Below are 27,781 nucleotides of genomic sequence, written 5' to 3' on the forward strand. Positions count from 1 at the left end.
ATGGAGGAGCAAAAAGTGAGTGATGCTGCCGGGCCGGCCGTCCCCAGGTCCCGAGGGGCTCCGGCTGACTCTGGGCCTGGCGGAGGGCTCGGGATGCCCGGGCGGCCTGTGCGAGGGGATGGGGAGGCGGGCGTTGCCGCCCGCTGGTGCCGTTGCCGCCCGATGCCGCTGTCCGGGGCTGGGGCCGTGCCGTGCATTGCCGGCCGGGCGGAGTCAGTGGGGAGCAGGGCGATGTGCCTGGCCCGGAGCTGGGTGTCTAAATGCGGAGCTCTGCAGAAAGTTCTGACTCAGCCCTTCGGCTCGCGGGCCTTTGGGCTGCTCTGCTTTCCCCTGTTTGGAAGCTGCCTCGCGAGCAGCGTTGTGTTACTCGTGGCTTACATCATTCGGATTAGGGATCTGTGTTATCTTTCTGATCTGTAAGCGTTTTGTGCTGATGCTTCATGCTCACCGGTGCTTCTGAAGGTGAGATTGCCAAGCAGTGCCTCTGTTTGAGTCTGAGGCTGCTGAGGGGGCTACGGCTGTTCTGGATGTTGCAGGATGTGTGCCTGGTACCTTCCGCCCTGTTTGGATTTCAGAGCTCTGGATACAGTAGTACAGTTGCAGCTCATCTCGGATTTCACAGCACTTTGTCGGCTAATTTGTTGCTGTCTTCAAACTCTGGCAACTTCAGTGTGAAGAAGTGTAGCAGGTTAGGAGGCAATGGAAGTGTGTCCTGTTTGAAGCGTGGTCGGTATGAGACTGAATTTAGGCTGCTTTAAAAACTCCATTTTGCATCCAGCCATGTCACAAAACTTCAGTGTGATCTTGAGCAAGCTGACAACTTGCTATTTAAACAGAACTGATGCTATTTAAACAGAACTGATGTAATTTTATTGAAGTTTACTTTTCAGCTTCAGCCAGGTTTGCATCTGCTTCAACAGGTGTCATGCGGTGTCAGTTACTGGTTATTCAGAGGATATGTTGTTTTATACTGCCATCAGAACTACAAGATACTACATGTTGCACAGCTTCATCTCCTCTTTCATGCCCTTTTATGTTTTCATCCTTCGTACATGAGCACATGGCACAAGATCTAATACATGTTGAAAAAAAAAAGGATACTAGCAGTGATTAAAAGCTGACTTTGTTCTAGTGGCTTATGCATTGGTGGTATATTGGATCAATGTGGTGGTAAAGTTTTGGTAGCAGAGAGGCTGTAGGGGTGGCCTTTGAGAAGTGACCAGGGCTGTCCTTGTGTCAAACAAGGGCAGTTCCAGTTGGCTCCAAAATGTGCCCACTGCTGGCTGTGTGGAGATCATCATCATCAGCGCAGATGGTGCTTTTGTGATAACAGCACATAAGAAAATAAAAAAAAATAAAAATTAAAAAAAAATTCACTGTTCAGGTTCTCTTGTGAAAGAAGTGAGAAAAATGGGAGAAAAGCAGCCCTGCAGCCACCAAGATCAGTGCAGAAGGAGGTCAGGAGGTGTTCCAGGTGCCAGAGACAGGAGTTCCCTGCAACCTATGGGAGAGCCCATGGTGGAGCAGCCTGTGGGAAGGAATGTTTCCCTCTCCTAATCTGTTATCCAGATTGGCAATAAGTTAAATTATACTTTCTCAAGCTGAGTCTGTTTTGCCCGTGGTGGCAACTGGTAAATGATCTCTTTGTCCATGATTTAACCCACATGCTTCTTCACCTCATTTTGTCACTGTGCCCTGCTAAGGAAAGGGAGTGGATGAGTGTCTTGGCGAGCACCTAACCACTTGTCAAGGTTAACCTGCCTCAGGTGGTTAAGAAAAGTACACTGTAATGTATTTTTAGGCCTCTTACATCTGTGTTTGCAGAAGGTGTGTTACTCTTCAATACTTTCATCATACTGGGTGGAATTTTTTGGAGAAATTTGTGGTTTATTTAAAAAGTTATGTACTGATTGATTGGTTGCTGTAACTTCAGGTATGGAAAACCTTGTTTGCTAGTTTGCTTAGATTTGCTGCTGTACTTTAGATCAATTGTTTAAAGGATTACTAGGCTTTCTTCAAGAGTAGATCTTCTCTTCTAGTCACACACATCTACAAAAGCCAAAAGCATTGTTCAGAACTGTGTACAAGAAGAGTAATTTTTTTCTGCATGGTAGGACTGAGTAAGCCCTAAAATCCCAGCTGAAAGAGGATTGGGAGTTTTCTTGTTCATCCAAATTGACAGTTATGTTTATAGGATCTAAGGCTTAACTGTGGGCTGACATGCAAAAACAATTGCTTCTGGTTGGTAATGAATGTAGTAGCAGCTGGTTGGATGATTGCATTTATCTGGCAGTCTGCGCACAAAGGTGTCTTAAATATGTTAGACTTTAACCCAGTAATGAGCAATTCTGTAATGAAGTGATGAAGACTTTCTGCACTCACTGTTTCTGCAAGAAACCAACCTGGCTTTGTTTTGCACCTGACAGTCTGAATTCCAGGCATTGCTTGCAGTTGCATTATGTCTTTTACAGCTTGCACTGTGATAGTGTTGTGTAAGGCAGCAGAATTCTTACTTTCCTCTGATAAAGCATGACATTGTGTGAACAGGCAGTGGGCCACAGTCCCAGTAAATGCATCATAGAGGATTCTTTAAATTAAACTTGTAAGGAAAAGGATCGGGGGAAAAAATGGGCTTGGGAATATTGGAAAGGTTTCTTAAAGGCAAGGTGACAGCAGGGTTCACTGTAGAAGTAGATGCTGTCAAAGGGTAAAACTTCTACTTTTTAGCAGACATGAGGTCTTTAGTAAAGAGCTAAGAACTTGCTTGTGGGGATGGAAGTGGAACATGAGATAATGACCTCTGTGACATCTTTTAGGTTGCACACCTCAAAAACTGGCTTACAAGCTCCTCCATCTGCCTTGATTTCCTGTGTTGTCAAGTAGCAATGTTAAGCATAGCAACTCGAAACTGAGTCTAAATAAATAAATAAATAAATCCTAATTACAGCTTTCACTTCTTTAACCAGTGGCATAAACGAGCTTTGTAGATTCAGATGTGTTTCAAGAACTGATTTATTTGGTATTCTGATTTGTTCAGAACTCGAACTTTACAATAAGGCTGAGTTTTAAGTACCGATTCTTGATGACTAATAAAAGTCTTCAGATACGAGGGTGACTTGTTAAAATTAAGCTTGTAGTCTGTTTTAATTTAAAAAAAAAAAAAAACAACCCACGTGCTCAGCAATTTTTCATACTGAGTACATATTTTGCAAATTTAATCTTCTGCTTTTTAATGGCTGACAGCAGTATATCGCAGAGAACCTTCCCAGTTGTCACCGACCTTTTGTCTTTGAGGTTGCTCTTAATCAGAGTACACAAAGTATTTACCAAAATATTTCACTAACTGCAGAAATAAGCTTACGAATAGCTACTAACTTTACTCTGCTGATCACATAGGATAAGCTGTTAGCTTAGTTATTTATTTTTTTTATAGCAGATAATGTTAATTTTTCTTTTCAACTGCTTTCTTTTCTTTATTGCTTCTCTCTCATTTGCTTTGCAAAGTCTTCTAGAGAAGTTACGCAGGGCAGTGTGGTAACAGTAAGTGGCCTGGCTGTTCAGATGATTTGGGATCTTCAGTATAATTAAAGTTATTTAATTTAATAAAATGCCTCTTAGGTCATTAATCTTTTTTTCATTACAAAACATTTATTGTGGTCTTGTATCAGAAGAGTTGAATTTACAGTTAGAACATGCATGGTGAATTCTTATTAATTCATGTGTTGAAATGCTAAGCTGCAAAATGACCTTGTGATCATTTCTTACTTGTCTTTGTAATTCCAGGAGACTCTGCAGAGGATCATCTCTACTCTCGCAAACAAAAATGATGAAATTCACAACTTCATTGGCATGCTGAACCAAACAATACAAAATGTTCAGGTATGTTTGTTAGGATTTGTAGCCTGTATGTGGTGGGAGCAGCTGCTTATCAGGTTTTGTCAGCCTTAGACTGGTTGTGCAGTGTGTAAGGGGTGGGCAATAAAAATTTAAGTGTAAAATATTCATGTTGGAACCAAGTAGGAAAACATTTCATTTCCAAAGTTCTGCCTCCGCTTGGAAGGTGTAGTGGTTTTGGTTTTCTTGCAGAAAGCAGTCTGGGGTTTTGATTTGTTTGGAAGAGAGTGTCTGATTTTGATGTGTGACCTCGGATTCATGTTAGTTGCAAGTTGTCTGTTATTTTAGACTTCTGTTGGCAGACTGAAAAATGAGACCATCTAAAACACTTGAGAATTCTTTGCTCTTTCCATAGTTAGTATTTGCAAATTGTTGGGTTAAAGTTAACTGTTAAACCTAACTTTTAAACCATTTACCTCTCAGCTGAGGTTATGGTTTCTCTTATCTGTCAGTAAGTGGCTGTTTCTTGCTAAAACTGAGCCAAATTGAATTCAGAAAATGAAGTTTTCCAGCAAATCTTTAAGATGGCTTTCTGAGTGCAGTTTAGTGTCAAATGAAATGGAACTGTCTAATATCCTGTTTACAAACGTCTGAGAGCTCATACATAATGGTGAGAGGGGGGTGAATTCTATGCTTTTAGGCACAGAATACAGTTTCCAAATGTTGGTTCTGTGCAAGTTTGAGTATTAGAGTTTTTGTGAATTTTAGTCTTCAGCTTGGTGATGTTACGTCTGTCTGAAAGGGGGCCCTCCTTTAATATTTAGTGATAAAGTGAGGAATGATAAGAAGGTATATTGTAGTCATGGCAAAGTATGGTTAGGCAAACCACATGATTTTCAGTCTAGAAGACAAGGAAATCAGCATTGCTTCCATTAGAGATTGCAGCTGTTTTCAATTCTCTTCTCAGATAAATTCTTCTAATGTGATTAGTGAATTGGATGATGAATTTGATGCTCTGTATTCTGTATTGGATGAGATGAAGGGAAGTATGGCTAGCACTATTCAGCAGGAACAGGCTCGTAAAATTCAAGCTCTTCAGGTAAGTGTAAAACATATCTGAGATTCTTTGCAACTGGGTACAAGAAATTTTAAACTGTTATTTAAAGCCTTACCTGAAAATGAGATTTTTGACAGTGTTGCAAGAAATGGAGTAACTGCAAGGTAAATGTCTTTGTGTCTCTCTGGCCTCTTCTGATCTCCAGTCTATGTTCTGGGTATGATTGTATATCAAGGAAGTGGTATAACGTGTAACTTACATGTGAAGAAAGGCTCCATAGGAGCAGGACATATACTTTCTATTTTCGAGCTAATGAACAGCTTCTGGACAGAGATTGCTTTGTTTCTCCATATAGGAATATGAATCTGTTTAATGCCTGATGTGATTTTTTGACCTTTTTTTTTTTTTTCAATTTGTATGGAAAACGTATGAGAGTTGCATAGGAACATGTTTAGTGGAGGGCACCAGTTTAATTTGTTAAGTACATTTCACAGTTTTATGATTGTATGATTTAGTGCAGGAGAATCTTTGCAATGAACTTCAGAGATACAGAAGTGAAAATGCAGCTTCTTGAAATAGGCATAAAATCCATGTATTTACAGTAGAGAGTAGCCAGTTAGCACTAGCTGTCAGAAAGTGTAGCTACATGGGGATATGTAGGATAAGTAATCCTATAAACAGAAGCTGGTTTTTTAGCTTTTTTTTTTTTTTTTTTTTTTTTTTTTTTTTTTTTTTTTTACATGATCTAACTTGTATCCTTCTTTTGCCCCTTAAATCTTTTTCCTTATTTGCTTATACATGGCATTAAGGAAAAAAAAGAGCCTTTACTTAATAACTTTAAAGAAGCTCAAGGAATTGTTTAATGCAAATTCCACAGACCTCCTTACTATGTCTGCTTTACACCAGTCTTGAAGTAGGAGGATAAAGCATTTCAGAATTTTTGGGTATATATCTCAAGTTTTGCTTTCCCATGTCCAGTTTTATTTTTCTCTTCATGTCTGCTTTAAGACCTTCTGAACATCCTCAACAGATGGTGGTCACGTGCTTCTAATTTACTCAAACTTTAAGTATTTAGTACTTCTCAGTGAATAACTTCTAGGAGGAATTCAGCTGCTGCTTACATAGTTTATTCTACCATATATATAGTTAGTGAAAGCTGAGGTTCATCTTGTAACACTTCTGGAGGGGAAAGCTATTTTGGTAGTCAGATGGTAGTCGGCAAGCTGTCTGACTTTACTGAGAAACTTTCTGTTAATATCTGTTAATTTTCTGGAGCTTAATCTAATTTGATTGAATGGTATGATTTAAATGCATTCTAAAAGCTTGCCTGGTATGTGTTGAACAGGGGAGCTACTATTTGCATTGGATGAGGATGAAAACAAATACAGTGTTGCAGGTCGTTAAATCACTTATTTATCTTTCAGCTTTGGCTGTTATCTAACTTTTTGGTCTAAAGGATATTCTCTTGATGACAGATCAAAATTCCTCTAAGGTGCACAGCAAGAGTGCTTTTTCCTAACAATGAACCTTTTAAACCAAACTGACAAAAACTGTTGTGTTGAATGCATCAATCTAAACCATTACCGTTGATTGGGATTAAACTTTGTATGAGGAAATCAAAAGCTTTCAGTGTGGTCTAAATTTAATGTTTAAGAGAACTTAAGGGACTTTGTTAATTTGTCCTGAAACATTTATATTGGACTTGCACAGTAGTTTAAAAGGCTGACTATTTCATTTTTAAGCTGGTTTCACAAATTTTCTTGGATGTTAGTGCTGAAAGTCCAGAAATTACTCTTATTCCTTGCTTTAAAGATAACTTTTTTTTTAGGGCGGTGTACTTTATTAATGCTAAAGTGTTGGACGATTACAGACAGAGTCAATGGCTCTGTGTCCAAGTTGAGGCCAGTGTTGAGTGGTGTCCTCCAGAAGTTTGTCCTGGGAGCAGTGCTCTTCAACATCATCAACATTAAGGACAGAGATGGTGGGATTACTGCACCTTCAGCAGATTTGCAGATGACACCAAGCCAAGTGGTGCAATTGATAGGACAGAAGGAAGGGATGCCATCCAAAGGGACATTGAAAAGTGGATCCATGTGAACCTAATGAGGTTCAACAAGGCCAAGTGCAAGTTGTATTTGCGTCAGGACAATCCCAGTTATATATACAGACTGAAGAAGAACTCCTTGAGAGCAGCCCTGGGGAAAAGGATCTGCACATTCTGGTGGATGGAAGGCTGGACACTAGCCAGCAGTGTATGCTTGCAGCCTGGATGGCTGATTTTACTCTGGGCTGCATCAAAAGATGGACAGCTAGCAGGGTGAGAAGTAATTGTCACCCTCTGCTCTGCTCTTGTGAAGCCCCGTCTGCAGTACCATGTCCAGGTCTGGAGCCCTCTGCACAAGAAAGATGTGAAGCTGTTGGTGTGGGTCCAGAGAAGGGTAACAAAGATGCTGAAAGGGCTGGAGCACCTCTCCTACAAAGACAGGCTGAGGGAGCTGGGCTTGTTCAGCCTGGAGAAGAGAACGCTTTCTAGTACTTGAGGGGCACTCAAAAGGAGACTGACTTTATACAAAGTTTGTTAGTGATAGGACAAAGGAAATAGTTTTAAACTGAAAGAGGGCAGGTTTGGCTTAGTTGTCAGGGGGAAATTCTGTACTCGGAGTGGTAAAGCACTGCAACGTGCTGCCCAGAGAAACTGTGGATGCCCTGTTCCTGGATGTGTTTAAGACCAGGTTGGGTGCAGCCTTGGCAGCCTAATCCAGTGGGTGGCAACCCTACTCACAGCAGGAATTGGGACTGGGTAGGTTTTAATGTTACTTCCATCCCAAGCTGTTCTATGAAAATGCTACTTGCTATTAAATTGTTTTATTACAGTGTATTATTACATGGATAGAAAGACATGTTGAATGGCTGTAGAAAAGTTGCTGCCAGGTGTAAAATGTGAATGTTGTTTGACCTGCGTTTTGTTTACAGTCCTGTGGAGTGTCTGTAATTAATCTGCTTGGAGGGTATATCCATAGTTATGTTAGAGGTTCCTTATGGACTACTTAATTTACTGGAAATGGTAGTTTATTAATGGCTAATTGTCAATTGATCCTCAAAAAAGTTTCTTATTGCTCTTCTTTCTCGGTTCCTCTTTCCTTGCCATCATTCATTATACTGTAGTGCTTCTTTTTAAGATACTTATGCCAATTAGAGCAGGATAGGAATAAAATGCCTTACAGCTACAAGTTCATTGATGAAGGACAATTTTCAAGGTAGAAATAAGAGCGTACATGGACTTTGGCATTTCATAGCTTTTGTAAACCTAGTGTTGTGAGAAACACGTCTTAAAAGTCAAATCTGCCTTTTATAAACCAGTTCAGCTCTATTCCCCTTTTGGGTTTGTGGAATGTGCTCTATACCACTGTGCATGTGTTAAGCACAGTGAAGTTCTAGTTAAAACTCACTGTATGTCAACTGACTAACTAAAGTAACCTTATAAGTAATTAAAGAGGCATAGCAAAGCCATGTAGCTGTAACAAATAGCAAATAACTTTTTAAGTACAAATGCATAAAGATATTCTTTTTTCTTCAGAATCAGCTTAGCCAGTGTAGTAGTGCCCTGGAGAGTTCTGAAGAGCTGCTGGAACTTGCTGCGCAGTCGCTGGACATAAAGGACCCTGTGAAATTCTCAGAGGTAGAAAATGTTAAATGGATGTATGTTAGGCAGGTGCTGGTGTTTGGATTAATTTCTAGTAGCTTCTGTGTTGTGGTAGTGGACTCAGCAGAGTACTAACTGTGTTGTTTAGCCTGTAGTATTGAGTTTTAACTTGCTTTTGTCAAGCTGGCCTTTTGAGATGTGGTGTTCAAAGAAATATAGCTTGTGGTCAAGCTCAAATGTGATCATCTGAGAGTGCTCACAGAGCTATATGAATAAAGTCCAGTAACTTTTCCAGATTAATTAGTAGGGGCTTGCAATACAACTGCAAATCTTCAGGCAGTTCTTTGGAGCTTTAGTATCTACATTGAAAGTACAGGGTAAACCTGAACATCTGTAGTAAAGCTTTTAACATGGGCCATGGTGGACTCAACTTTGGGACTTTTGTTGCTCTATTGCAGATGTGTGATGCTGATGATTGGGCAAAAAGAAGTTGCAGAGCCTCCACTTAGTTCCTACATAAGTACAGTTAACCTGTCACAGTTGTCTTCATATTATTCTAGTATCAGTATCACTTAATGATACTTAAGTATTAAAAGAGTTTGAGACCTTATGCACACAGCTGTGAGGCCTTTCTAAATTGGTCCATCAGAACTGCTACAACATGCAATCTCTACTAAAATAGATGCTGTCTTATTTAGTGTGAGGAGGAAGGAAAAGGAAAGTCTTTTTGTAGATAGCTAACAAGTTCAGCAAATCTGTACTGAGGAAACCTTGTGGTAATCAGCCCTTAAGACCATGGAACTCATATTTATGATCTGAACCCTTCGGCTTTTCTGAAAGATCTCATGAAACTGAATTCAGGACAGCTTTTCCTATATTTCCCAGAACTTGCTAATGTATTTGTACGCTGTGAAGGCTGGAGCCAGATCTGGGCCTTGCACTGCGATTCTAATACAAAAAATGCAAGCTTTATCTCAGCACACTTACAAATGAGAGCCAACATATGCCTAGCTGGAAGAAGGAAAAGTTTACAAACGAGTTAAACTGTTCTAGGTATACACTGATCCAGTACAATAGGTTCTGTAACACAACTTGCTTTAATAATTCTCACAATAATAGCAGGCTCAGCCCCACCGAATCCATGACCAAATTACTTTGTCTTTCTGTCTTTCAATGGGAACAGGAACAAAGGATTGGACAGGAAAGCTGTCTTACATTGCCTTTTAGACCTCTTGGCAACATGTGTGCTGTCTCGCTTTGAATGTCAGTTTTGATTCATTTGCCTTGAAAAGTAACAATTCCTAAACTAAATGTTTTTCCTAGCCCTTCAATTTGGGTTGTCTTTTCTGACTTGTAGTGATGTACAGAGATTGTTAACTCTTGATCAGCATGTAGAATGTAGCTTTGTATTCTCTCCAGGTTGTTTGTTTACAGATAATCTGTACTGTTGTTTTTTTTTTCCAATCAAATATGCAAAGGCAAGTTATTGGATGTTTAGGAGAAAAGGTCTTTAAATTTGGAGTTTGAGGCTTAAGAGGCTTAACAGGAGTCCAGTTCACTGAGCTCTCAACATTCAGAATCTTTTTACAGTAGCTTGAACTTAAAAATGTCTCAGGTGTTTCAGGCATAGTAATACTGAATTGACTATTAGCTAGTTAAATCTACTGGACTATTAACTGGAATACCCTTTTTAACTGGTGTTTTTTCAGATCCTGCAATAAATCCATTCAAGAGAAACTAGCTCAAGACTAGGTTGTATTTTTTAGTGTAGATTTTTTTTATACTTTTAATGAATTAGGTAACATGGAGGTCAGAGCATGAATACCAAACACATGCAAGAGTGCAGTGGTTGGATAGGATGTGATTTGACACTGCTGTGCAGCCAACATGAAATTGGCTGAGAATCCTTTTTTGTCAGTGGTCTGGAAACTAAATTCAAAGGAGTTAAGACAGGGCTGTCTTGCAGAGAAATGTGTTCACTGAATCCTGAATGCCACATATTCCACCGGTTGCAGAGAATACGAGGAAGGGTTTGTAAGTAACAGTGACTTGTCTACAGCTGTCACATAATCAGTAATAGTTCCAATGAGAACTTTGGTTTGATATAAAACAAAGCTATCTCTTAAGCTAAATTATTTATGAATATTTGTTCTTTCTACTTCCTGCTTTGGAAACATAAGATTATTTTTATATAGGAGGGAGATCTTTTTTTTTTTTTCCCCACTCATTTATACTTAGAAAAAAACTGTAGGTCCCTCATTTCTTTGGCTTGCAAGTTTATGTATAGTCTTTGGGAAGGATGGTAGTAAAGATGAATACTACCTTAGTAGCAGTGTTAACTCCAAATAGTGATTCAGCAATTCTCACTAAGCCATCACTAAGACTTCTACAATAATGTTTTCAGTTTTCAGTTCCTCCTGGTGGGGGACTGGGATTTTTTTCCAAATGCTGGTTAAGATTTGTCTTTGAAATATGACATTGGTTCTGCACCTTCTTCATTGTTATTGCTTAAATACTGAGGAAAAACTGTTTTGTATTTTGGGGTTTTAACATACAGTGACTGTCTTTTAGGAAGTGGTATTGGAGTAGAGCAGTGACTTTCAAAGGAAACATGTTAGTCCTATTTTTTTGTGTGACTGTACAACATAGATAAGTCAAATATGGCTGAATGCCACTAAACACTTTGCAATTTAAATGAGAATAACAGTCATTAAGTTTTACCAACTTATTCATGGGGCTCTTTTGAAATATGATGGAGAGTAACTTAACTGATGCAGAGAAATCTGCAGAGACAAAATTATGGACAGGAAATTGGAGCTGGTTTTCTGTGTTTTTTGAGACTGATTTGTTTCCAGGTAATATACATTGTTGCAATTCTAACTAACACTATTAACATGCTTTATGGAAATTTTTTTAATGCAAATGTTGAACCTGTTTTGATTCTCAAACCTGAGCATAGAACTGAGACTGTTCTGTCTTCTTGCATGGTACTGCCTTTGAGACTTGCATGAAAATGCTAACTACCTTCTCTCTCTTCTCCCTGATGTGCCCCAAGGCTGCCAGACAGATCAAAGATAGGTACAGTACAAAGCCTACACTTTTTGTCTCTTTGAATTAGTTTTGTCCTTGAAAATGCATTTATTTTTAAGGAACATAGTCAGCTTGAATAAAATTCATGGATTCTGCTTTCTTACGTGTTCCTCATGACGTCACGACTTATGAAAGAGAACTAAAACTTTTTTTCCTCTTCAGTGTTTCTTGCTGGTTCCAGACCTTTCATCCCATGATAAAAAGAGATGTTTTTAACACAGGGAAACATGTCTCTACTGCAAAACTTCTGTTTGTTTTAGTAGCTGGTGGGTGAGATTGAATAATATTTCAAGCTGACTCTGCTCCTTTAAATTGTGATTAAGTCTTGATTAATTACCTCTTAGAGACTTTTGCTAGCTAACTTCAAGTATTTCTGATGATATCATTGAACTGTTTTAAATTTGCTATTTCTACTGGATTTTCATTGTGCCGTGTCTTGAAACTACTGTTTAGAAATGGAATGTTTCTGTTTCAAAATAAATACTAAGGTTTTCTTAAGCTGAAAGTGCTGATTGTACTCTGAGAGTCTGACATCCTGGTTCAGAAAGTTTCCTATGTTGTGGGTAACGATTTGTAAGACCGCTCACAGGGTCTTACCTATGTATGTTACTCCTGCTGACCAAATTGGTTTGCTTTCAGCTTATGTATTTTCAAGGGAGAATCTGCTTGTCTAAATCGTCTTGATGTTAATGTAAAATGAATAATTGATTGAGAAATTTTCACTTTTCCAAGGGTAAAGAACTGAAGTAGTTAACAAATCAGATGGATGGTGGCAATGATAGGTATCTTAGCTCTTCAAAAGTTAATTAATACTTCACCATTAATACTTAGAAGGTATCCTCTTATCATTTCTGTTTTCTTGAAATGCTCTGCAGTCTTGCCTTTAAACCGATTGTGACAGGTTGTCTCTATAGTATTGGCACTTCAAGAGAAGTTTATAATGTCTGAAACTAAGTTAATGTTCTGTTATAGCTAATCAGAACGCTTCTTTTTCTTAAGAGGAGATTTAGTCTAACAGTCAGGTCAGGTAGTGGAATCTGGCTGTTACCTGCCCATACTGAATTTCAGGAAGTTAACTGTGCCTTGGGATATTGTCTGTTTTACTGTGCTCATTTCATTGTCATAATTGCCTTCTGTTTCCCCAAACTATAATCTTCTCATGCTTGTATGTTTAATATGCACCTCCCATATTTATTCTTCTTTCTTCACTGCCTAACATTTAAATGTTTTTTTTATCATTCTTTAATGTAACTGCAGTTAGCACACAATCTCTATTATATGCCAGTGAAGAACATAGTACTTCATGGGAAGTGATATGCATTAGGTGTTCTAAAGATGTATCAGACCTGTGAGTGTAGATTGGGTGACTATCTGCTAATGATGTCTATTTTGTTATTAAACTTTTTTTTACAGCAGGGACAGACCCTTGTGCCATCTCAAATCAGTGTCATCAGGCCATGCGGCAGAATTTGAATGACTTCTGTATTAAAGAACCAGAAAACAGACTTACTCTTTTATTTTGGTCTAGTCCAAGTAGTACTGAGGTGTCCTAAGAATATTCATAATAAGGTCTAAACTAAGATTCCAGAAGGGGAAATGGAGAAGTGCTTTGATATGTCTTAGACATCAAGACTATTTTGGAATCTGTGCTAAGCAGTTATGAGAAACTAGAACATTTTGTAGTAGTTTAAAACATTTTTTGGCTAACAGTTTGAAATTAAAAATACAAGTGATCTGATTGCTGTTTCTGAAACTGACTATAGGTCTTAAACAATGCAAAACATGTTTTGCTAATACTGCTTCCCTGACTTTAGAGTCACAATGGCTTCAGCATTTCGCATCTCTCTGAAACCAGAGGTCAGTGACAGTATGACTCACTTGATGGTGGACTTCACTCGCGAGAGGCATGCACTCCAGGCTGTTCGGTTTTTGCCAGGTAAAACTGTCTGCAGTGAGTTTAATTTGTTACTAATTCAGTAAATGACTATATTAAAAAAAGAAAATCTTCATGCATCCTAATGAGCAATGTTTAATTGGATGTTAAGCAGAGTATCTTGATGGTAAAAGTTTTCCAGTTTTTTGTTCATTTCTGCATAACATGGCACTTCTGAGAATGATATTTATGTTTTTTTCTGAAGTGGGAATACGTCTTCCAGGTCACATGGTTTTGTGGTTTGTTTTTTTTCTTGAGTTGTATGTTCTTCTGTACATTATGAAGCTACTTGAAGTTTCTGAAGGCTATACCTGGTAGCTTGATGCTTGGTGATGCACTGAAGTCCTAATAACCTGTAGTAAATTGTGCATGGAACTGCAAGCTATTAAGTTACTTATGTGAATATGATATGATACCACATCATATGATATGATATAAAATACATGGTAATGGTTATCTACTATGATAGTGGAACTTTTGAATCTTCTGTTGTGTTTTAAACTGGCCTGTACCTCAGCACCATAAAGCCATTTGCTATGCTTGCCTGCAACAGTATGGGATAGAGAATTGAAAAAAATGTAAAAGAGCAAGAAGTTGTGAAGTAAGAACAGTTTAAAATGAATGGGGTAGAAAACAAAGAAAACCCTACAAGAATTAATACAAAAACAAATGGTGCATGGTGTATTTCCTTGTCACCAGCTGGCTGATGCTGTGCCAGTACCCTAACAAAGACAACTCCTTCTAGCTTTTTTTGTTCACACTGACACAGAGTCATAGAATCACGAAGGTTGGAGAAGGCTTCCAAGATCATCTACTCCAAACATCTACGTACCACCAGTACTTCCCTACTAACCCATGTCTGTTAGTACCACATCTGAATGTCTCTTGAATGCCTTCAGGGACAGTGACTCAACCACCTCCCTGGGCAGCCTTTTCCAGTGCCTGACAATTCTTTGTGAGAGGAAATTTTTCCTGATATCCAACCTGAATGCCCTGGCACAACTTGCAGCCATTTCCTCTAGTTAATGCTAGTTACATGGGAGCAGAGGCCAAACTCCACAGATGGTGATGGAGAAACCTTAAAATGTGATGAACAACAGGAGCTGTTCTGAAGACTTCATCATATGGTGTGGAATGTTCCTCTGATCAGTTTAAGCCAGCTCTTCTGGCCGTGTCCCCTCCTACTATCTTGTGCAGCTTCCTCACTGTCAAAGCAGCATAAGAATGAAATTTTGTAGTATAAACACTGCTCAACTGATGTGTTATCAGTGTTATTCTCATCTTAAATCCAAGACACAAGCACCATTCTAGGTAGTATGAATAGCAGCCAGCATGAACATTGTCGCATCTGAGACAGAATGCTATCACAACTGTTCGGTGGTAAATTTAGATGATATATTCCAGTGTATGTTTCATATTTTACTCATTTCTTTCCTACTTTCTTTCCACTTTGCCCTTGACTCATACTAAGAATACATCAACAAGAATACTGCTGGCAGGGCTATATGTCACTATTCCAAATCCGTGAAGGACTTGGCAGCATCAGTTTACATTTTGCACATCTATATTTTATGCTGCAGATACAGTACATAGTAACAGGCATAATTATCAATATTTTTCATACTTATCTAGCACTGTCCAGTCAGAAATTCCCATTTGTATTCTTAGACTCTGTTACTCATTGCCTTGTATTCTACATATAAGGGAACAATCTAGATAATCTGATCATATTGTACATACTTGAAAAGGATGAAAGTGTTAAAATCTGACTCCAAACATTCATAATCTTAAATCTGGACAAAGATACAATTTAGTATGACCCTCCTTATATGCATGAATTTTTCTTTTTCTTTTTAAGTGCAAAAGAGTTGATATTGTTTGGGCTGTTCATTTGTAAGCTGGAAAGTTTTCTGGATATAGCTTTCTACTTTCTGTAGTGCTAAGCTATCAAGTAACTATCAAGTAACTCTGGCACTGAAACCTGATAGCTCAAATTTATAAGCAAAATTGACCTGGTGGTGTTTCCTGATGTGACCTGATGTGGGAAGTTGAAAACAATCTTGGTGTTGTGGTGAAGCAAGACTTAAACTTTTGCTTTTTCTTCTGAGCAGCTTAGCTGTTCTCAAGCATTTCAAACCTGTGCTTGGTTGAGTGTACTTCCCTTAACCAAAGGGAAAAGAGTACAGACCAGCAGTGCATCTTAATATTTGAACAAGTAAACATGGAAAGGTGTGATGTGCATAAAACAGACTAGACCTCCTTCTAGTGGGGATGCTCTATCTAGAAGCTGATTGTATGTAGGCAGTAAAATTCATCATTCACATCCCTGAATGTGACTTCAGTATAATTAAAGTGATTCTGCTTGTCATCAGTTGTTATTGGGAGGAATCACTGCTAAGAATCTCTTCAAGAAATAATAGATTCAATAGCGCAAAGACAACCTAAATATAATTAGAAACTGGGTTAATTGGTCATAACTGTGGAAAAAAATGCACAAGTCTTTGAGTAATATGAAAAGTGGTGTGGTATTTTTTTTTTTACAACATCTGTAGTTCTGCAAGTCCTGTGGATACATCAGCATTGTACTTCTCTCAAATGTTCCTGCTTGATATGTTGACTTCAGGCCTCTTTGAAGCTTTTGTGAATGCTGAAACAACAAAAATCTTTTGCAGATCCCATTTCCAAAAGCTTTGAGCAAGAAGTGATTCAAACACTTCAAAGTACTTTAAGTCACTTCAAACAAGTGACCTAAGTGCTTTTCAATTTCATGAAGACAGACTTTTGTTTATAAACAAAGCTACTGCATCTTCTTCAGTAGATCTTCAGAATTCTCTCCCCTTCTTTTAAGACAAAAGATAAAGAGGGAAGAACTAGATAACTGGGAGCTGGCTAGTGGGAACTATTTTACTGTTGTCTGTGGTGATGGAAGCAAAGTAAGTGATAATGTTTGAGGGATGCAATTGGTATTAATCAAAAGACTCAGAAAAATAAAGCTATAAAGCTTTTTAATGTTACCCAAAACATATGATCATAACTTTGGGCTCGGTTCCTCTCTGCTTTTACATATGCTTATTGCTTGCAGAATAGGATTAACCTAACTTATTAACAAAATCCAAATCTGTGTAAAATATGATGCAAATGTTAATTCTGATGTCAGCGTTTATTCATTTGTGCATATTAAATGAAAGTTACGCATAGTAACGCATTGTGCTTTGATGATGGAATTTATCCCCTAGAAGAAATGAGTGTTAGTGGGCTGTAGGTAGTTTCTGAATTCTAATAAGTACAAGGAGAACATACTATGTTGACTCTGTTCTCTCCTTTGAGCTGATTTGTGTATTTGTTTTCCTGCAGTTCCTAAAGCTCCAGTGATTGATTTGGCAGCATGTCTAGTCATTGATAACTGTATAACAGTATCATGGAGAATGCCTGAAGAAGACAACAAAGTTAATCACTTTGTACTGGAATATAGGAAAACCAACTTTGATGGGCTTGCTCGTGTAAAAGATGAACAGTCTTGGCAACTGATAGACTATATTAAAGCTACTGAATATATATTATCAGGTAAAGGCTGTTTATACTTAAGACCTAAGAATATTGATGTAACTTTTGCTTTGAAGCTTAGCAGGGTATCCATTTGTCTGTATGTAATGAAGTGTCTGTCATTTGTTTTATTGTGGTCTTGGGTGCTTTGAACAGTGACAGCTCTTTCTCATATTTGGAGTATGACGTTTTATAAAAATTCACCTTTTAAACTGAGTTCATGGTGATACATAAATTTGTTTTTTTTTTTTCTTCAAATTCAAATAAGTGAAAGACTGCATTATAAAATAGATCTTAGTCTTGTGAAGTAGTCAATGGTTAATCTCAGTTGCGTTTTCTGAACATCTACTTTTTTAGGTCTAAAGTTTGATACAAAATATATCAACATTAGAGTACGAGCTTGCAACAAAGCTGTGGCAGGGGAATACTCAGATCCTGTGACTCTGGAAACAAAAGGTAAAATATGGAAGACTATAACCTTGTCTTATATTGTAAGAAGCATTGAATGGTTGGAAGGGACCTTAAAATGCACCCAGTTCCAAATTCCTTGCAAAGATCAGGATTGCCCCTTATCAGAAGAGGCTGCCCAGGGCCCCATCCAGCCTGGCCTTGAGTGGCTACATGGATGAAGCACCCACAGCTTCTCTGGGCAGCTATGCCAAGGCCTCACCATCCTCTTAGTAAATAATTTATTTGTCAGCATCTAACTCAAATCTCTCCTCTTTTAGTTTAAAGTCATTCCCCCAGTTTGCCTGTGAAAAAGTCAGTCTCCCTCCTGTTTGTAAGCTCCCTTTAAGTAATGCAATGAGATCTTGCTGGAAACTTCTCCAGATTGAACAAGTCCACTTACTCAGCCTGTCTTAGCAGAAGGGGTGCTCCTGGCCTCTGATAGTCTTTATGGATATTTTAGTTTTGTAGCTCTAGATTCTAATCGTGGTAATTATTCAAAAAAACAAGCAGATCTAAATTGAGGTAATCTGAAACTGATGAATCCTTGACAATGTTTTCCAATAAACTAGAAGAATAATTCCCTGGCAGTGATGTTCTGTAACAAAATGCAATTCTTAGTTGTTCTGGTGGAAATAATGATTCTGATGCTCAAACTAGTGCAAGTTCTGTATTATAATGGACAAAATTGCTGATACAAACAATATATAGACAATTGTTCATAGACCATTAAAATATAAATTATGTTACTTGTAAGCACTAAATAAAAACAAAGTTATATGCAACTTGAATGAAGCAGTGTGCATACTTTTTTATAACCACTTCAATGCTTCTAAGCAACGGTTGTTGCAGGGTGTTCATATTTTTAATATTTAAATACTTTAGTTACTTACATTCCTTAATCCAATACCAGAAACAGAATTCTGGTTTTTAGACTATCTATGGTATTTTTCTACCTTAACACTGCATCTAATTTACTTTCTTCAGTAATCAGCCTACAGAAACTCAATTTCTGCATGCACATGCTTCTTGGTTTTTTTTTTTTAAGATGTGTGCTGTTGAGCACACATAAAATCATAAAATCTCGAGTATACTTCCAGCATCAGTCTATAATAGCTGATTGTATAGGACTCACAGAACAGTTTATTTATAACTATCTCTAGGGGATTCAGCATGCTGTATTCATTTCCTTTTCTTGGGATGGAGAAGTTGACTGCAGCAAATGCCAGGTCTCTTCTAGTTTCATGCATCCTCTGTTTTCATATCTGTAATGGACTTTGCATTTCAACTCTTATGTTTTATCCTACGTGATTGTAGTCCTTATTAATCGCAAATACCTCGTTGGAGAATCAGTGCTGTGGTGCATAAGAATGAGAATGGCTTTTTAAACCAATCGTAACTGTAAGAGTCTAAGTAGGCTGTAAGTAGCAGAAAGAGCCAGTTGAATTTAATTAGTAACACTGCAGCATTATGAAGATGAAAAAATATTTCGATGTAACTTATACGCTAAAGGTAGATTATTGTTCTTTAAGGTGCTTCTTCACTGTTTCACATTTTGTCTTGACTAGCATTTGTGTTTGATTTGGACAATACTTCATCTCATCTGAACTTAAAAGTTGAAGATTCCTATGTTGAATGGGAACCTACTGGAGGTAAAGGCCAAGAAAAAGTAAAAGGGAAAGAAAATAAAAGCAGGTAAGAACTCTGTAAATATATTTATTGTCTGAAATGCGTTATCTGGCAATTAAAAAGGGAGAGTGGGGAGAAATTAAATTGATGGTACAACAGTGGAACGTGAAAAGAATCTTCACTCAGAATTTTTTCTCTGCAAGGAATGTTCATTCTTTGTTTCTCCTCTCCTGTAACAGATGTAGAGGCTATTTCTGGAATCAGTCATAAATGTATAAAATATTAAGTTGAATGCAAGTCTTGGCAAAATAAATTTGCCAAGGCATCAATCGAAGTTCTAAAATAAGATGAAGTAAATGTTGGGAGGTAACTGGTATTCAGCTCTAAAATTGTGTCCAGTAATTTTGCAGATCAATACTTGTAAACAGACAGGTTTTCTGCTATAAAAATAATGAAGGAAATATCTGGCTGCTGTGTCCTTTTGGGAAGCTGAAGTTAAGAATGAAATTGGTACTATAAATGTTGTTTGAATTTATCTTAACTCTTACTGGTGAGGAAAAGGTACCAATAAAACAAACCAGATAGTGGAAGATAATAGAACATACCTTTTCTTAAAATGTTTTGGCCTCCTGGAGGTTGGCTTGTTGTTACATGCACAGATGTGGTTGGCCAAATCTGCCATAAGGGCATGTTGCAGACTTGTCCACCAGGACTCCTACCTGTTTTTCTGCAGAATTGCTCTTCATTCAGCAGTCCCCCAATCTTTCCTATTGTGTGGGATTCTTCCACCTGGAAAACCACATCCCCAGCAGTGAGCATGGTGGTCAAGTGATACTCTCCATAGCTTTTAGCCCACTTTGCAGTCCATATCCTATATCCCACCATTGAATATATGAAAAGTGAGAGTAGGTTAGTAGTCTTGCTAAAATAAAGGTGTGAATGGTGTCCATCAGTTTTCTGTTGCCCATAGAGCTGGTTAAATTTTCCTCAAATTTTTCAACTGGAACTTCAAAGCATAGTTAACACTGCTTGAAATAATACATGAACCAATATGTTCCCTATAGGCATATACTGCCAGAAGTATGATAATAGTTCTATTTTAAAAATGTGGACAATTTATTATAATAATGGAACAGTTGTTTAATGAATACTTCTGTCTGACAGTGGCCAGAATACTGTGCTGAAGAGCAGTAAAAGGTGATAATATACCTCATTCCTAGGATCTAACATCTAGTTTTGTTGTGAATCTTTGCTAAATCCCTTTGCTTGATGTAGTGAGCAATCTAATAGCCTTTATCAGAAACAGCTTATGTGTGCTTCATAAAATTCTTAAGAATTTGACTGTGTATTTACGGATTGTGTATGTTTTCTAGTGACTGGAAAATAGTCCTATAAGAGTACCTCCTGGTGTGCAGGATGTGTGATTTGCAGTAGAATTGTGCCTTCTAGAGTTTATACAAAGACCCCTGTTATTTACAGATAGATATTTCATCTATACGTAACCTGTATATATCCATAATATATATTTTCAAGCTTCTGCCGCTTGGTGGCTTAATGGTGATTCTTCCAACTGCACTTACTGATCATTTCTGAGAATTTTAAAGTAACTTGATATTTTTAGTTCTTATTTTTGAATCCAGCTATTTTTTCTTCTGAACTTGTATAATACTTATTTTGCATCAGGAAAAACATGTTTTCATGTCTTCCAAGATCACAGAGATTAACCTGATGTTATGTGTAAAAAAAAAAAAAAATAAAAATAAAATAAAATAAATAAAAAAAAAATTAATGGCAGTTCTACCTACTGAATAAACTTTTTAAATGAGAAAGCATCATTTTTGTTATGAAAAGGCTGTCAAAATATTCCGTTATTCCTTGTATAACTGTGTTTTCAGTTAGAACTTCTGTTATGATTGTCTATTAGAACTCCTATTTGAGAAATTACTTTTTTTGCTCTCTTGCACTTTTTCACTGGTTTAGTAGTTGTGGGATCAAAGCAAATGCCCACGTCTTAATTTCTCATAGATATTACTCTTCTGTGCTATCCATCAGGAGGATATGTTTTTGTTTGACATGAGCAGTACTGAAAAATTTGTGTAGGTAAAACAAGCTCTGCCTATAGTTCTGCAACAGGAAACTATCAATTTCTGCTGAACTAGGTCTTAAGCCTGCTTCAGGGATTGACTTCTTGCTCTATGAACTTTGGAAGTCTCGTCTCTTGTTTTTGTAGCTATCAGTGAAGGGCTTCCCTAGTTCTTGCTTTCAATTTGGTAGGATATGGTCATGTTCAACTATGTCTCAAGCTCACCTTTTCTTGCAGGAGATTTAGGATCTTTGATTCATACAGGAGGTTTTTCTTCCCTGTCTAAAAGTACCAGTGCAAAATTAGTCTGTATTAGAGGGTATAAAATTTGAAGCTAACTCCATGGTTGGTGAAAAGGCTGTGGTAATAATTGTTTCACATGGCAAACAGACATCTTCTAAGGGTTGGAAGGACATGATGGCCATAAGGTTCTTAATGCTCTGTAACACATCTGTAAGACTGTATTAATGTCTTGGACCAGACTGGAAGGGGTTTTGTGCAATCTGATCTAGAGAAAGGCATCCTCGCTTATGATGGAGTTGGAAATAGGTGGTCTTTAGGTCCCTTCAAACTTAAGCCATTCTGTAACTTCTGATATCTATCCTTAGTCTTCTCCAAAAGAGAATGAATGTTGCTCAAAGTCATATTTTTTCACCAAAGAAAACAAAAACTAAGGCTAACTGCTGTACTACGGATAACAATCATAGTCATAAGACTATGATTTTGTTATAGAAGAGTGGAAGAAATACATTGGTTACTCTATTAGCTAATAAAATCTGTGCTGCGTTAGAAAGAGGTCACCAAACTGGCTTACTGCTATAAAATTTCCTGCCTTTCCATTTCTGAAGGGAGAGGTAAGCACTTAAAAACAACTTTCAATATTTTTTTAAAACTTTCATGCTTAATACTGAATGCCATTGTCTGAACTGGTAAAGGCTGTTAGTCTTAGTTGAGAATGCCTGTGCAGGTGGCCATTTAAAGAAAATCTGAAAGAAATTATGCTGAAGACTTTTTAATGCATTCCTGACTTTCTCAAAATTCTAGCAAAGTACCTGCTTTTCTTGGAGTCATTCTCTAAGTGGCCACACTTGCTTTCTGCCTAACTCAGTTATACCTAATCTTACAGAGAAATTGCAGTGGCTTGTGTTGGATATGCAAATGAATGGTCTATCTAAAGCAGGATGGATTCTGCAGTGTTTTCCCTGAAATTATGCTTTAATTCTTGGTTTTGCTTTGTTTTGTTTTGTTTTTATGCAACTGCTTGTTTCTTTTTTTCTTTGGTAAGTAAACGACAAGTTTTCACATTAATAACATTGAAAAGCTTTTGATGTGGTTTGGATTACTGCATGCTACTCACCTGGTTCATGTAGTTCTTGCAAGCAAGTTAGAAGGTTGGCTAGTTTCTGATCAGTATTACTAATTTATATGCTAGGTTGTGATGCTAAAAATAATCATCAGTTTGAGAGCAGTGATTTCTTGAAGGCTTCCTTGACTAGATCAAAATAAGTGAAGATAAACAAGATATTCTTACATGTTTTTATATGATAGTTTAATGCCAATCAGCTTTTCAATGCCACCTGATTTTATTTTAACTGTGATACTAGGCAAAAGGGGAATTTTCCTACCCCTAATGAAATGGTGTTTGAGAACAATTCCAGAAAGTAGAAAATAGTGTAGAATGAGTCAGAACAGTAACAAGCTCAATTTCACTGTACTTGTCCTAGATATTTGAGCAAGAGTTAGCATTACCAAACTGTAGCTGAACTTGAAAGTTAAAGGGAAAACATCCTTTTTTGTACATAAGCTCATGCACACTAGACTCTGGGGGTTGTGGATTTGGAAATCTCCCTGAAATGTGTCAGAAGTAACATGCTTTCTGTATTGTTCAAGTTTTGTCAGTGAAGTTAAAGCTGTAAGCTACATAGCTGCTTCTGAGAAGTTAAACGTTTTTGCTGCTAATTACTTTTAAAATAAGACCCAACATGATTGTCTGATTACCAAGGTTTAATGTTCACTGTAGTTCACTAATAGCTTTCATTTTGTTTAACGATTAAATTTTTAGGAATTATGTTTTTGAAAGGATAACAAAGGTAAAAGAAAATGTTTGGAAACATTAGGAAACCTCATGGGTTAAAAATTATTCTCTAAAACAACTGGTTGCTCACTAATATGTTCTCCAGTACACAGTTTTCTGCATTTATTTTGTTATTAATTCCTAAGGGAGATTTTCTGATCATACTTGATCAAAAGCAAAGCCTTTCTTGATTAGGATTAGACTCTTAAATTTTATAAAGATTCTTATGGTGTTGCTGCGTGCTCCTCAGCACAGTGTGTTACGGCACAGCTTAATTTTGTGTGTGCTTTGAAAGACTTAGTAAATAAACAAAATTCCCCCTTGTTCTATATATATTTTTGATATTTAATTTTTTGAGGAGAGTTGTGCTACATTAAACTCCGGAAGCCTTGCTTAATCTCTTTTAATTCTGCTTAGATTTGATATTCCTGGGTTTTGTATCATCTTTAGTGTGTGTTTTTTGAAATGACAGTTATTGTTTTATTCCTTTTGTGGCTCTTCATTGGGTTACACTCTTTCTTGGGATTTCTTTCACAATTTATCCAAGCAATATGTATACTGAAAAACCTGTCTTTAAGATAAGACTGGTTATTTTCTCCGTTCACTGATACCAAAATTTAGGTATCTCTGCGTCAAGTATCAGTAGTGCATTCATACTCAACTGTTGTAGCTGATTTATGTGGTTTATTAGAAGTCTTATGCAAAAAATAAGCAGTCCAAAGTTCTGAGTATTCCAGGCAAAATACTGGTGTATGTAGAAGTCTATGTGCCACACATCTACTTTTTTCCATTTGTTTCCTTTCTCTAAACTTGTTACATCTTGATTTTTTTTTTTTCTTGTCATGTTTTCCATCTCAGCTTTTGTGCATGTGTACTAGCTGACTATTAGATTTGTGTTGCTAGTGGCTGAATGTGACTCTGCCATTTCAGTAGCTTGTGTATGTTTTTTGTAACATAATTGGCTCTTGCCTTGGAAGACTTGTTTTGATGTGTATTGCTGTAGTAGTGTGCAAATCTTGAACGGTTCTTTTCTTAGAAGTGGTGCATCTCCAAAGAAGACATCTATTGGTGGAAAGGCCATGGTGAAGGGCAGCAGAGATCGTTTTGCTGGTGAATCGTACACCGTGTTAGGTAAAGTGAACTTTTTTTTAACGACTTTGGAGTCAGTTTAGATAAGAATCTGAGGATAAATCTGAGTTCATTCAAAGCTGTGTACTTGATGCTGCCCCACACAGGGGTAGTCTTGCCTGGTTAGCACCAGAATTTTGAGCTATACCGAGTGACCTCAGGTCTTTTGAAGTCCTCTGTTGCAAAACTCTTAGTGACTGGCATTCACAGCTTTTCAACATCAGTTAATGTTAAATGTATCTTGTCTCAGTGGATGTAAGTCTCCTTTTTCTGCTTTATATTTCTTATCTACTTATACATTTTTTATTTTTTTTTTTTGTTATTAGTAGTTCAGATTTTTCTGTTTCAAAGTTTTTGCTGTAAAGAAGCTAAAATAGGGGAAACCTAACTGATGCCTGTAAGGAAGTAAAAATAAGATACAAATATAGCAACTAAATGTTTGTTGTTTTTTTTTTTTTTTTTATATAGGAAACAATGCTATTGAAAGTGGGCAGCACTACTGGGAAGTGAGAGCACAGAAGGACTGCAAATCCTACAGTGTGGGTGTGGCATATAAAACTCTGGGGAAGTACGATCAGCTGGGAAAGACTAACGTAAGCTGGTGCGTCCATGTCAACAACTGGATGCAAAACACATTTGCAGCAAAACATAATAATAAGACCAAGACACTGGATATACCTGCTCCAGACAGATTAGGAGTATACTGCAACTTTGATGGAGGTAAGCTACAATTCTATTAAATTGAGCTAAAAAGCTTATTTGAATAATGGTGTCTAGCTGAAGCAATGCAAGGCAAAGTTGTACATTCCTGATGCTTCTGATTGACAGTCTCTTACAAAAAGAGACAGAGCTGTCTGTGCAATAATGCTTATAATGTCAAATGGCCTGAGTTCATCTGTGAAGACACAGCCGCTGAGAAATCGTCAGTCGTAGAATAAACTAATTCTGTTCCAGGAAAATTATTCCTGGAATAATTAGGTGTTTTCCTGGAAAAGTACCAAACTTGCAGAAAGTTAGACAGCAGCAGCATTAAGCATGTTTTTCAGCTTGCTTTTTGCCTCTTTCAGGTCAGCTCACGTTTTACAATGCAATCTCAAAGGTGCCACTACATACCTTCAGAATGAAATTTACACAGCCGTTGTTACCAGCCTTCATGGTCAGTATCCAAAACTTTGACCCATTTCTAATACTGAATATTCACTTTGCTGAAGACTAACAGTTGTGTTTTAAGGGTGGAAATGTGGATTACTGCTTATGATGAGTACTTAAATGTTTGTTCCCTTTTTTATTTCACACAGTGCTTACACTATACCCTGACACTTCACTGGGGCAAACTCTTGATTACAGATGTCTCAACTATAAGGCACTTCATCTTTATAAAAGTCCTTGTAAATTCATTGTGTTCTGTTACCTGATGATCCTGCTACAATAATTGATCCAAAGTGATGCAGATGAAAGCCCAGTATGCTAAAAGCTGCCAGAGCAGATATCATGAGATAAGGCTAGATTAAATGCATCCCTCTGAAATAAACATTTGAAAGATAGAGTGTTTTAAAAGCAATGAGATTTTCTTGCTGGTCATTGCTCTGGTCTGCATGCCTTTTTTCTGCCTATAAGCTAATCAATGAAAACTTGCTTTAACTGTGAAAATTCAAATCTGCAAAAATGCAAGAGAAGAGAATAAGTTACTGCATACTTGTTTTTCCTTTAAGGGCTTTGAACAAATGGAGTTGGAGGCCTCAGCTGCATTATAAGCTGCCTACCAAGCACATCATATGTGGGGAGCAGGATATAGGCCTGGGAGGACTTAGGCATCTGAGGAGGCTGTCGCTTTAGTTCATAGTAACAACTCAGGTGTCTGGACACTGACCTTCTACCTCTTGTAATCCAGCCCACAGAAAACATGGCACTGTAGTTCTATTGTGTAATTAGGCTGATTAATGAAGATTTCCCAGGCAACTTTACTTCTCATCATACTTTACTGTCAGACATACCACTGCAAGTTGATTATGCGTTGCTACAGCTAACTCATAAATCAGTTCTGAAGACGTGCAAGGGGACACTTGCTTGTACAACTCAGCCTATTTGTTTTCATCTCACACAGAGTTTAACAGAGTTTAAGTTACTGGCTGCAGTCTCTATTGCAGTATTGATGTTAACTTGAATATAGTTAAAGTAAAAAAGGCAAACTGCTTAATTACAGCTGTTGTACTGAGATTTATTTGTGCAATTAGACACACGTTCTTTAATATCATTCAGTTGGAGAATAGATGTCCCTTACAATGGCAGCCCTGAATCTCCTCAAAACTGTTTTTCACATTGACCTTTGTCAGCGTTTGCATTCACATTGTTCCAGTGTGACATGACAGAACTATGTACTGCTTTCAGACACTGGACAACTCTTGTGTATTGGTTGTAACTGTCATTAAGTTAGGATATTGCTGTTAGGATATCAGTCTTAAATATAGAATTTTTTGTTGTTGTTGTTATAAACTTATTTGGAAAGTACAGAATGTGAAGCATCTCAGATTTTATGGTGTAATGCTAGGGCCCTGGGCAACCTAATCTAGTGGGTGGCAACCCTGGCAATGGAAGGGGGTTGGAAATAAATGAGCTTTAAGGTCCTTTCCAACCCAAGCTTTTTGATGATTATTCAGAATTGGCTTCTGATTTAAAATGTTTCTGTATGTGATGACTAAAGAGAAAGAGAAAACAAATGCAGCTGTAGGTTAAGTTTTGTGTCAGTTCCACTATGGGAAGGGAGAGCAAAGTATAACTGCTTCATAATGTTAAGATTTTTTGTGAATATTTTTTTTTCCTTTCTCTTTCAGATCTGGTGTGGTGGTCTTGCAGTAAGTACTGGTTTGCAGGTGCCAAGTGTTTTCACTGCACTCCAGGAAAATGAAAATGGATTAAGCAGATCAACTAGTAATCTAAATAATATTGCTCAGTAATGTCTGTTGAACACTTGTACTGTTGAATGTTTTTTTCAGTGTGGCTGCTATGCGATAAAACTTGAGAATTGGTTTGAAAAATGGGTGGGAAAATCAAGAGCTGTAGCTATGTACTTTTCTATTACTGTACTTAAGCATTTTGTTATGGACTTGAATATTAATTTTGTTACAAATATTTTTCTATGAAGAATATAACAGTTTTTTTTTTTTTTAGCTCTCCTATCAAGAATTATTTGACTACAGATTAATACTACTGGTCTTCCCATACAAACATGAGATAACAAGCAGGCATCTCAAAAGAATATCTATTCATGTAAGAGATTATGGGGTAGATATAAAGAAATAGAGCAATCTGTGCTTTTTTTC

General features: G+C 37.4%; 1 protein-coding gene across 1 annotated transcript; it reads left to right on the plus strand.

Annotated features, from left to right (window-relative positions):
- Positions 1-27,415, plus strand: FSD1L (fibronectin type III and SPRY domain containing 1 like; the record flags this gene model as incomplete). Its single annotated transcript, XM_079548833.1, has 14 exons — positions 1-15; positions 3,784-3,879; positions 4,802-4,933; positions 8,469-8,570; positions 11,590-11,612; positions 13,439-13,560; positions 16,912-17,121; positions 17,458-17,556; positions 19,116-19,242; positions 20,341-20,373; positions 24,370-24,464; positions 24,930-25,181; positions 25,529-25,617; positions 27,293-27,415. The coding sequence occupies 14 exons, from the start codon at positions 1-3 to the stop codon at positions 27,413-27,415; spliced, it is 1,518 nt and encodes a 505-aa protein (XP_079404959.1).
- Between the last annotated feature and the right edge of the window lie 366 nt (positions 27,416-27,781).

Source organism: Tetrao urogallus, assembly GCF_951394365.1.
Source record: "Tetrao urogallus genome assembly, chromosome: Z".
In the NCBI taxonomy this organism is placed as follows: Eukaryota; Metazoa; Chordata; class Aves; order Galliformes; family Phasianidae; genus Tetrao; species Tetrao urogallus.